This window comes from Chrysochloris asiatica, unplaced genomic scaffold (genome assembly GCF_000296735.1).
Source record: "Chrysochloris asiatica unplaced genomic scaffold, ChrAsi1.0 scaffold00037, whole genome shotgun sequence".
Lineage (NCBI taxonomy): Eukaryota > Metazoa > Chordata > Mammalia > Afrosoricida > Chrysochloridae > Chrysochloris > Chrysochloris asiatica.
The window spans coordinates 22,803,334-22,815,729 of NW_006408555.1; the positions used below are offsets into that span (position 1 = coordinate 22,803,334).

General features: G+C 38.8%; 1 protein-coding gene across 2 annotated transcripts in view; it reads right to left on the bottom strand.

The window, feature by feature from the left end:
- Positions 1-12,396, bottom strand: part of NFATC3 (nuclear factor of activated T-cells, cytoplasmic, calcineurin-dependent 3) — a 112,096-nt gene that overhangs the window by 62,819 nt on the left and 36,881 nt on the right. For both annotated transcript variants that reach the window (XM_006860225.1, XM_006860224.1), the window contains exons 2-3: positions 5,783-6,917; positions 2,806-2,968 (exon numbers count right to left, since the gene is read on the bottom strand). In XM_006860225.1, coding sequence (XP_006860287.1) covers positions 2,806-2,968; positions 5,783-6,917 — 1,298 coding nt within the window. The remainder of the gene's footprint in view (positions 1-2,805; positions 2,969-5,782; positions 6,918-12,396) is intronic.

A 12,396-nucleotide genomic window follows, 5' to 3' on the forward strand; every position in this document is an offset into this window, starting at 1 on the left:
ATATATGAGGGGGTTTCAAAATGTTCATGGAAAAATGGAATTAAGATAATGAAATTTTTTCACAAACTTTCTGAAGCCCCCTCCTATAGTTACGGTATTTAACTGCAGTACAGTATCAAAGCAGGAAATCAACGCTGTGGTACAACTCTTAACTTGGACTATATAAGAGATTCAGTTTTCACCATTTTTTTAACCTGCACTCATTTGTGTGTGTGTTTTCATCCCATGTAGAGAGATTCAGTACCAACCCCCAACAGTCAAGACAACAAACTGTTTCATTCCTCTTTTATTTGCCCCCTGCAACCCACCCTGGTTCCCTGAAAATCACTACTCTGCATCTCAACAGTTTTGCCCCTTTGAGAATGTTATATAAATGGAATCATACAGTATATAAACTATTGTTGTTGTTAAGTGCCGTTGAGTTGGTTCTGACCCATAGCAACCCTGTATAGGGTTTCCAAGGAGTAGCTGGTGAGCTTGAACTGCTGACTTTGCAACACAAACTGACTTTGCAGTCCAGTGCATTAACCCAGAGGGCCACACCAAGACTCAGAAATTGGCATTTTTTACTCAGTGTAATTCCCTAGAGATCCAGGTAAGTTGTTGATAATATTATATTGTGTTAGTGTGGTGCTGTAGGATCAGCGCTGGACAACAAACCACCAGGTCGGCAGTTCAAACCCACCAGCTGCTCCTTGGAAATCCTATACAGATTCGCTGACTCTGAACCAACTTGACAACACTTTAACAACAGTGATGCATTCATTCATTCTATGAATATACTAGAGTTTGTTTAACCATTTGCCCACTGAAGGACATATGTACTGCTTTCAGCCTTTGGCTATTGAAAAATTAAGCTGCTATGATCATTCTTGTACAAGTATTCAATTCTCTGAACTAAATGCTCAAGAATGCAACTGCAGGATCATGTGGTAAACGCAAGGATAATTTTTTAAAAAGAAACTAACAAGAAAAGAAAAAAACTTACAAATTGTACCACCAGCAGTTTATAAGGGATCCAGTTTCTTTATAGTCTCATCAACATTTGGTATGATACTTATTTTTAATTTGAGCTGTCTGATATGTATGTCAAGGAGCCCTAGTGGTTTTAGGGATTATACACAGGGCTGCTAATAGCAAGTTCAGCAGTTCAACTCCATCAAATCCATTATGTAAAAACAATCATACAGTATATAAACTTTTCTTGTTGTTAAGTGACACTGTATCAATTCCAACCCATAGCAACCCTATATAGTGTTTCAAAAGAGCAGCTAGTGAGCTTGAACCACCGACCTCGTGGTTCAAACTGACTTTGCAGTCCAGCGCATTAACCCAGAGTCACAGGGAGAAAGTTGGGGTAGTCTGTTTCCATATAGATTTAGTCTCAAAAAATCCTTAAAAAGCAGTTCTACTCTGTCCTAGAAGGTTGCTATGAGTCAGAATCAACTTGAGGGCAGCAATAACTCAAGGAGCATCGGTGAAGCAGCGGTTAAGCATTTGACTGCTAAGATTGACCAATGGCTCCATGTGGTAGTCTTTTTCTGTAGAGACTACAGCCTTGAGAACCTTGTGGAGAAGTTTTATTCTGTCCTAGAAGGTTACTAGGTCGCTATGAATTAGAAGGAGCTCTGGTAGCGTAGTGGCTACGAATCGGGCTGCGAACCTTAAGGTCAGCGGTTTGAAACTACCAGCCGCTCCGCGGGAGAAAGATGAGGCTTTCTACTCCCGTAAGGATTTACACCCTCGGAAACCCTGTACAGGGTCGCTATGGGTCGGAACCGACTCGACGGCACTTAACAACAACAACAACATAGGCATTTAACAACAACATGGGGTTACTGGAGTCCTAGCCTGGTTCTGCAGGATAAGTACTGGACTGCTAGCAGCAAAGTTGATGGTTCAAACCCACCAGCTGCTCCTTGGAAACTTCTTTTTACATAACTCTTATGAAGATTAATCATAAACTCTGAGGAAATATTTTACCAATATAAAGCACTACAAAAAAGTTTTATAATTATAAACAACAAAAACATGCAAAATGCCCCTGAAGTTGCAATTTCGTTATCCTGTTGTCTTCCAGCACTTTGTAGAACTTGTAGAGTGAAGAAACGTATTGAGATTCAGCAGTTCTAACTTTCTCTATGTTCATTTTTTGATTTTCCATTCAAGTACAATTAAAGTTAATAGTTAACTCTAATGCTTCAAAAGTTATATATAAACATATTTGATACATATCAAATATTATTTATCATTCATAATTTCAGTTTTTATTATAATAAATTCAAATAAAACATTTTATTTATAAAATGTTCAATATAATCCCATTCTTAAAAAATTATTTTCCTAGCCTCCATCTAGACTTCTACTAAATATATGCATATAACTACCTAAAATAATGTTATCAAATGTTAACACTGATTATTTTGAAGATGTCAGAGTCTAGGTAATTTACTCCTTTATCATTTCTAGTTTACTTGAATCTTAAATGAGAATTGATTGCTTTTATAAACATGATATGGCCATTATTTTCACTTTAAATAAGAAAAACAACTTTTTGACCACTGATAATCTTTTCTCCAGATAGTCTCCTGTTGGGGAGTCAGGCTTTAAAAGATAGTATCTTTACACTTAGCAAAGAAAACTCAATGCAGAAGTCCAGATATACCAACAAGCACACAAAATCTCAGCAGAGGCATTCTAGTTTGGAGTTTTTTTCTCTTTGTGTTTAGTAGTAATAACTAAATAGACTCTTTTATCATTAACAACTGTATGGTATCTGTAAAATAAGCCCTCAAAGTCTCATACCTTTACAACAGGGTGTCCCCCAGTAGATGCTTTTACTGCCCCTCGGCTACCCTCCGTTTCATAATGAGCTCGATGATGAGTTTTAGGTTGCACGTCTATTTTCAGTTCACATTGTCCAAAATGAGTAGGTAAAGGCCAGTCTAGTGGAGGCAATGAAGATGTGCTATAAACAAAACACACAAAGATGCATTTCACCATGCTATTATTGTCAAACAGGGATTTGTGTCCTTGTCAATACCAACATTTCTTCCTGTGATCTTTGAAACAAAGTATAGATCATCATGAGTTGGAATCAACTTGACAGCAATGAACTTGGGTTTATTACCAAATGAAGTTTCATAACTCATCACACCATTGGATAAGCCCTAGCGATGCAATGGTTAAACGCCTAGCTGCTAACCAAAAGGTTGGTGGTTTGAACCCAACAATTGTTCTGCAAAAGAAAAAGCTCTGGCAATCTGACCTAGATTACAACCTAGGAAACATGGGGCAGTTCTACTCTGTCTGTAGGGTCACTATGAGTCAGAATTGACTTGACAGCACGCAATAGCCACACTGGATAAATAAAGAAGTAATTCTTAAGTCTGACGAATAAAATCCATTTTTTTGTACTGTTTTTAAAAGGATAAATTTTAATGTTTTGCAAAACTGTAGCTGCTTCTGAACTATATGTACATAATTATAAAACCAATAAAAAGAACAGATGCTTTGTCTCTGTGGGTATACTCATATCAAGTATCTGAACTTCTCTCTGACCAGCTGTGTATCTCTCCCACTTTGATGTGGAAGTGAACCCATTGCACATGTTACTTTCCCCACTTTCTCCCTATTGCTCTTATTCCCATCTCTGAAGTATTGCTTATAGTCAAGATATATATTGTAATTTGAGGTGAGAATGTAATTCTCAATATGTATGAGAGGGCTTCAATATACTCATGAAGAAACAGAATAGAAAGATAATGGAGTTTTTCCAAGAACTTTTTGAAACCCTTCATACATGGCTGAAAAATAATATATAACACCTATCACTGCCCAAACTCATTGCTCTCAAGTCGATTCCCACTCACAGTAACCCTAGAGGGCAGAGGAGAACTGCCCTACAGGGTTTCTAAAGCTGTAATCTTTACGGAAACAGATTACCATGTGTCTATCCCATGGAGCATCTGATGGATTCAAATGACCAACCATTTGGTTGGCAGATAAGCATTTTAACCACTGTGCCACCAGAGCTTCTCTAAACGTTAGTTATGCAGTTTTTTGTTTTGTTTTGTTCTTAACCTTTAGGAAAAATAAGATAAAGAGCCCAACCTATTGCCAGAGTTGATGCCAACTCATAGCAACCCTATTGAACAGAGTCGAACTGCTCCGTAGAGTTTCCAAGGCTATAAATCTTAATGGGAACAGTGGCTGGTGGGTTTACACCGCTGGAATTTCAATTAGCAGGACTCCTTTAAGACCTTGTTGTTACTGTTGTTAAGTGTGGTCAAGTTAGTTCTGACTCATAGCGACCCTGTATAGGGTTTCTGAGGAGCAGCTGTTGGGTTTGAACCCCACCAATCTAGTTCACAGTCCAGTGCTTCCCCTACAGCACCATAGATATATTAACACTGAATATGTATAATTAGAAGAGAAATAACTTGGTCTACAGATCAAACATTAATGGGCCAAAATATTAAAAAGTAGCATCTTAAAGATTGGTAAAATAAGACTTTCAAGTAAGGCCCCTTCTATCATCCCTAAAGTAAAATGTCTGAATGTTTTTAATGCTTCCTTTCATGTCTTTTGCCTAGCTCTAACTCCTACTGTGAAGGTATGAACTTTTATTAGTCTTGAAACAATAATCAACTTCATCAGCTCTCAGCTAGTTCTGTACTTGTTCTTCAGGCTTAAGCAAACCCCTAGAGAATGCAAGATAATTTTTAGAAGCAGTGTAATGGGCTCAAATGCCATCCACTATTTTTCTAAGGATCAGGACCCAAAAATAGAAATTCATTTTCATGAAAAAGCATAAAAAGTCACTAAACAGAACTAATGTCACATGTAAATTTAATTAAGGCCTTTTCTAACTAAATTATAAACTAGTTTGATTCTACATATGGTACTGTGACAACTGATAAAGCCATTTGGGGAAAATGTAATCTGCTACTCTTCACTCTTTGGGAACACGGTTACTCCATATGATAAGCACTGGATTTTGTAAAGGTCCCCGGTTCGAGCCCACCAGCCACTCCGTGGGAGAAAGATGAACCTTTCTGCTCCAACAAAGATTCAAAGTCTCAAAAACCCTACATGGGGTCACTGTGAGTCAGAACTGACTTGATAGCACTTAACAACAACATTCTTAACTCTATACCAAAATAAATTTTAGCTGGACTCAGATTAAAACAACAAACCTTATTAAAAGCACATGTAAACATTTGATTTTTATTTATTTTCATTATTTTAGAGTGGAGGGTAAAGCTTTCAAATATAACACAAAATGCAGAAGAGCAATATAGGCATAAATAAATTTGAATATATAAAATTTGAAATTTATTTAATACAAAGTGTGAAAAAAAAATACTTGTCACAAATATGACAAGTTTTCTTTATATTCTGAGCTCTTAAACATAGAAAAAGCCTATTTTTAAAAATTTATTAGCAATTTAATTCATGCCATAATCAACCTTTTACAAGTGTTTCTAGATATGAAAATCCCATCTTGGGATTCTTAAAAGTGTAATTTGTTATTATCTATAATTCTTCACCTATATTTCTTAAATTTCAGCTTTAGCCTATATATAGACACTTTCAAGATTCAAAGGAAGGTAATTATGACAGTTACTTGTATGGAAGAAATTGTTACACACAAAAAAGAAGGGGGTTGTGAAGAAGGAGAGCAGTCAAACGTTACGTGTTATATATGCCTAAAGCAGTTACATACTACTAATAATCCATAACCATAATAAATGACTAGCAATCATTTCTATCAACTCACCGAAATATAGGGGTATGGCCAGGCTTTGGTTTGCTCCAGGTAAAAGGTGAAGGAACTGAAAGAAATTGGTCACCAGATGAATCTTTCTTTAAAGAATACTGAGATCCAAGGCTATCGTCTAGTGAAGTCTCCCGGGACGGTGATAAATTCCCTTGATCATCTGAACAGAGCTCTAATTTTCCTGGTAGTATGGCAGCTTGATCATCAGAAGTCTTCCTTGTTTTCAGAGGGATATCAGTCTCTCCACAGTATTGAAATGAAAAAAGTGCAGGGCCAAGGCCTGCTCCGCCCTGGACAGAAGTATTCAGCCAGGTATCTTCTGTTATACTTCCTCTGGGGGAGTGACCAGGAGAAGGAACTGGTGAGTGATGGGGTGAAAGGGAGCCAGCATAACAAACCTCAGCACTGGAGTGTCGCCGCTTCCCACAGGGAGATGTGGGCCTTGATGAGGGTCCTGAGGCTGGCCTGGGGCTCAGCCAATTCTCATCAGTGATACTAGATCTAGGAGAGTGGCAAGGAGACTGCCTAGGTGACAAGGAGTGTCCAAGTCCATACTGTTGATGCCAGGACTCTTCTGCAGGGCAGCCTCCTGGCGAGCCACCAGGAGAAGTCAGAGGGGATCCAAGAGTAAATCGGGCAGCAGCTTCATTCAACTCTGAGTCCACATCATCATAAATGTGTGAAAGTGACTCACAAGAAGATGCATCTGAGAACCAGCTCCGGGAAGAGATGCTGCTGGCAGGACTAGGACTAAGGGAAGATTCCCGGTAAGCTGGCTCAAGAGGAAGATAGAGATGATCTCTAGAAGGCCTTTCCAAATATTCCCTTTCTGGATCATTTATGTGTAGATCATCTTCATGAGAATCTATTTCTTGGTGACAATTAGGAGAGATGGATGTAATTTGGATACTTGGACACTCAAAGGGCTTGGGACCACCTAATGGGCTGTATTTAGATCCAGGAATCTCACAAGTTCCTTCATAGGTTTTGTGACTTTGGAGCTGAAACGATGGTGACAACACAGAAGAGTGAGACGGTAATCCATGATGTGGTAAGCAATGTGGCGAGTTTAAAGTAGATGAAGGTGGATCTACATTAAAGATGTAAATGGATGCACAATCATCTGGCTCAAGATCTATGAGGGGGGAAATCAACAAAGGAAGAAATTAGATACTTTAGATGTATAAATGAGAAGATGAGAAAGTAGTATTAAAATAATCCTGAGAGAAAAAAGATAGGACACACAAAATGAACATCATGAGCTCCACTCCTGGTGTATGTTTTACAAATTGTATCTACTTATATCTATCTGAAGATACATATATTTATTATAATAGCGTAATCTGAAAACAAATGTTTTGTTTTTATAAAGAAATAATCATATCCATAGTTCTAAAAACTGTTCATAGAATTATGAGTGGCTTTAAAAAGTATGTAGAAAAATGGAATTTTTTCCACAAATTTTTTTTCTTTTAATTTTTAATTGTGATTTGAGTGGTTTACAAAACAGGTCATAAGTTTTACATTCAACAAACCATACACTTTCTTCACTACAAAGTTGCAATTTCTTTCATGTACCAATAGTTATAACAGATTTACCTCTATTCACTTGAACTATTGCATTCCTCCTTCTCCCACTACTTCTGCTAACCTCCCTCTTGCTTGTACACTGACTGCCCTGTCACCCATGTTAACATGTGTCTACTCTCTAGCAATGAATAAATTTCCCTCTGTACCTCCAATACCCCATAATCATCAAAACTTGTTTCTTTTATCAAGAAAACCTTTAACTTTTTACAACACTGGTCTCACACAATGTTTGTCCTTTTGTGATTGACTAATTACACTCAGTATGTTCTCCATGGTTTAGCCATGTTGTGAGGTATTTCACAGACTCATTATTATTCTTCAACATTTTGTAGCATTCCATTATGTGTACGTACCAAAGTTTATCTAACCTTTCTTCTGTCGATGGACATTTAGGCTGTCTCCATTTTTGTGATATGTCTATTGTAGACAGCATATTAAAGGATCCTGTTTTCTTATCCATTTTGCTTTGTCTCTTGACTAATATATCTAATCCATTTATGTTCGTTCAGTGTAATTATCAATAGGCATGAATGGACTGTTGTCATTTTCGTGTGTGTTTTTTTTTTGTGTGTGTGTGGTCCTGCTGGATTCTTTGTTCTACATAATTTTTCTATGCTGAGATCATTTTGTTTGTGGGTGTTCTTTTCACTTTCATTTCTTGTGTGAATACTAAATCTTTCTATTTTTCCTCTATTTTTTTATTGTGATGTGAAGGTGTATTATTTTTCTTTGAGGTTGTTGTTGTTAAGTGCCATCAAACAGGTTCAGACCCATAGTGACCCTGGGTAGGGTTTCTGAGGAGTGACTGGTAGTTCTGAACCACTGACTTTGAGGTTCAAATTGACCTTGCATTCCAGCACATTATCCTGCAGTACCACACCAGGGCTCTTTGAGGTTACCCTGTAATTTATTAATTTTTTCCATGGCTTAAAACAGTTTTATCTTGAAATCTATTTGACTTCTTTGCCATGTCAAGTTCTCTATCTACCCTATTAAGGAGCTCTGGTAGCGTAGTGGTTACAAATCAGGCTGCTAACCTTAAGGTCAACAGTTCGAAACTACCAGCTGTTCCACAGGAGAAAGATGAGGCTTTCTGCTCCCATAAAGATTTGCAGCCTTGGAAACCCTATGCAGGGTCGTTATGAGTTGGAACTGACTCCACGGCACACCACCACAACCACCACCATCTACCCTATTCCCTATTTTTTGCTTTGTAGTTGACTTCATTATACATTGACATCTCTGGTTCCCTAGTTTCAGTCTTGTGCACTTGTTTTACTTTAAATACTTTTATATCTGGATTAAGTTCTAGGTGGTGTTGTCATGTAGAGTACTCTCTGGCTGCTATCTGCTGCTGTTGGTTCTCAGTACAAAGAACATCCTTTATTATTTTCTGTAAAGTTGGTCTGGCCATTACAAATTCCTTTCATTTCTGTCTAACCAGGAAATGTCCTACTTTCACCATCGTATTTGAGTGACAGCTTTGTTGGGTATCTAATTCTGGGTTGGCAATTTTTTTCTTTCAGAGTTTTATATATGTCAATCCAGTGCCATCTTGCCTGCAAGCTTTCTCGGAGAAATCAAGCTCAGTCTTATTTGTTTCCTTTATAGGTAACTTTCCATGTTTTCCAAGCTGCAATCAGTATTCTTTCCTTGTTTTTAATTTTGGAGCCTTTGATTATAATATACCTTGGTGATTTTCTTTTGCCATCTATCCTGTTCAGGGTTTGTTCAATTTCTTGATGCTTATCTTTTGACCTTTCATGATGTTGTTGTTGTTGCTGTCAAGTGCCACTGAATGGGTTCCGACTCATAGAGACCCTGTATAGGGTTTTCAAGGAGCAGCTGGTGGGTCTGAACCACAGACTTTGTGGTTTGGAGTCTAGAATTTATCCTACAGTACCACACCAGGATACTTATCTTCTCATCTTTCATGTTGTTGTTAAATGATGTCGAGTTGGTTCCAACCCACAGCAACCCTATATAGGAATTTTGTGGAATAGCTGGTGACCTTGAACTGCCGACCTTGTTGTGCATGTTAGGGAAGTTTTATTCCAACAACTCTTCGACAATTTTCTCTGTGTTTGTCTCTTCCTGTTCTAGAATTCCAATCACCTGTAAGTTGTTCCTCTTCACAGTGTCCCACATAACTCTTAAGACTACCTTTGGATATTTTCATTCTTTTTTCTAATTGTTGTTCTAGCATACGAGTATTTAGCGATTTATCTTCAAGTTCACTAATTCATGCTTCCGTTGCTTCACTTCTACTTCTTTGCCCTTTCAATGTATTGTCCATTTCTAAGATTTTATTATTAATCTTCTGAATTTCTAGTTGCAGGGTTTGCATTGTTTCAGAATTTGCATTTATTTTGTTTGTTTGTTCTTATAGCATTCTCCAAGCTTTTTCGATCTTTCTACCGGTCCTTGAAGACATCTAATTATCATTTTTTAAAATTATTTTTCAGTTAGTTCCATTGCCTTTTCTTCCTCAGAAACACTTCTGGCTCTGCATCTTGGTCATTTGTTTGAGCCATTCTCTCATTTAGTTTCTTCGTGTGAGCTAAAATTGTCTATTGCCTCCAGAGCACTGTGGGGTTGTCATATTTGCAAAAACCAACAGTGCAGTTTGTTGAACTTGGATGGGAGAAATCCTCTGAGGGGTTCCTGCAGTTCAAGGCACTCCTGCAGTTCAAGAGTTCCTGGCCCTAGATGGAGTTCCTATCAGCCTCGGTGTTACTATGTGCAGGGCACTCAATTAGTAAGTAGTTCATGGGGGCCCTCGATGGAGCTAGTTTCAGTGTCTGTTAGGATCACAGGGAAGCTGGGAACAGGGTGTTTGGTTAAATGCTGGTCTGGTGGCTCTGCAGGTTGAATCTACCTGAATCCAGGCACCAAAGCAGTCCACCAAAGTGGAATAGTCGGCCCCTACCTCATGCTAGTATGGCTCCCAATTCCCAAAGAGCATGATCTATTCTGTGGGTGGATGACAGTGTGAGATAGCCAAACACTTCTGGTCACCAAGGGAGCATGAAGAAATCACACCTTTTCCATCTTCCACACAATTCTGCTCTCCCACACCTCTCTGGTGCCAAAGCTGCTCACGAGATGGCGGAACAGACTCTGGCCAGCCATTTAATATTCAGTTTCGCGCTCTAATAGTCCCTGCTCAGCCTCTCCTCCCAGCAGGGACTCCATCCACGACACAAACCTTTGTTCTTAAGTGCAGAGTGCCAGAATTTTCATCTGTGTCTATTTTGTCTCTCGTATCTTTGTTATAGAGGATCCATAGAGTGCATCTGCCTAGTCTGTCATCTTGCCAGAAGTTTTCCACAAAAATTTTGAAACCCCCTCAGAATGATGTCATCATATGCCCGAGTTCTGGTGATGCAGTGGTTAAGATGCTTTTCTGCAAACCAAAGGTCAGCAGTTCAAACCCACCAGCCACTTCAGTGAAGAAAGATATAGCAGTCTATGCCCACAGATTTACAGCCTGGGAAATTCTGTGGGGTAGTTCTACTTTGTCCTATACAGAGTTGCTGTGAGTCAGATTCTACTCAATGACAATGGGCTTTGGTTCATAATCAACTAAATTCAATCTCATCTGGAGACCTGGCAAGACAAAGCAGAAAAAAGGATAAAATATGGTCTTTAAAACTCACTAAATTAGTTAGTAAAAAGAACTATAGGCTCAAACTCAGAAGATACAAAATTCAGTTTACCTCTGTCATTAACTGTGAGCACTATGGCTCTATAGGATAAGCACTAGACTACAAACTACAAGGTCAGTGATTCAAGTCCACCAGTTGTTCTTGGGGAGAAAGATGAAGCTTTTTGCTCCCAGAAAGATCCGAAGCCTCAGAAACCCTATACAGAATACTATGAGTTAGAACCAACTCAGTGTCACTTAAGACAACAAAAAACTATGATATCTTAAGTCACATAGTTTAACCTGACTAGACCTCAGTTTCCTTACAGTAAAATTCAGAATGTTCTTTTTCTTTAAAGGAAATTTTATGATAGTGACAGTCCTTTTCCTCAATAGTCATAATATCAAGAATTCCTATCTTTGGTCACAGTAGACCAGGTTACAAAAGTCACATATGAACCTTTACTTCAACCAGAAAAAAACACCACCAGGGATTTTAACTTATGATTGATCATTAAAGAATCCAGGAGAACAAACAAGATGGCGGATTGGGTGGAAGAGTAGTAAAGGAGCTCTGCCAACAACACAGAATACCCGACCAAGCGGACTCAGGGGATGGTCCCAGAACTCTGAACCACATATAAAGGTATATTTAGAAGGTTGGAAGGCTCACAGCTGGGGGAATTTGTGGCAGAAGCAAGAAATCTATTGCTTTCTAATTCGAGATGCTCAGCTGCTCGAGGAGCCGCCATCTTGGGTGAGACCACATGGGGAAAGGATCGGAGTGGCCACAGACACCTGGCAGAACCGCAGAGATAAAGGTGTGGACATTCTTTTCTTTTGGTATCTGATTCATTGGTCCCTTGCTATCTGCGCACCTCCATTCTTGTGACTATAGGGGTCCCTGAGCTAGTGGGCACCCCAGCCCCACCCTCAGAGGGTTCTACTACACATGCACACAGATCTCCTTGAAATTTAAAGAGACAGTTTCCAATTAAAACCAAACGGCTACAGCCGGCCCTGAACTCTTTCCAACTAGAAAAAAAGCCTGAACGGGGATTGAGGAGCAGGACAAGCAGACAAATGAGGAAATAGGCCGAAAATTAAATCCTAAATTACGTCAAAAAGACCAACAGTGGTATCTTGAAACTTCTCAGGAAGAAGAGTAAAAAGGGAAGCCCATTTCCTGATCACATCTACATGGAGGCAATCAGAAAGCATAAAAAAATACCAAAATACGTACTCATCAAAGTATTAAGTCCACAGATTACCCCTGAAAATGCCCAAAAAACAGAAGCAGATAACCATATCTGCACATGTCCAGAAACGAGATAAAGTGACTGAGGCAAATGAGCTGGAAGGAGACCTACACTCCATA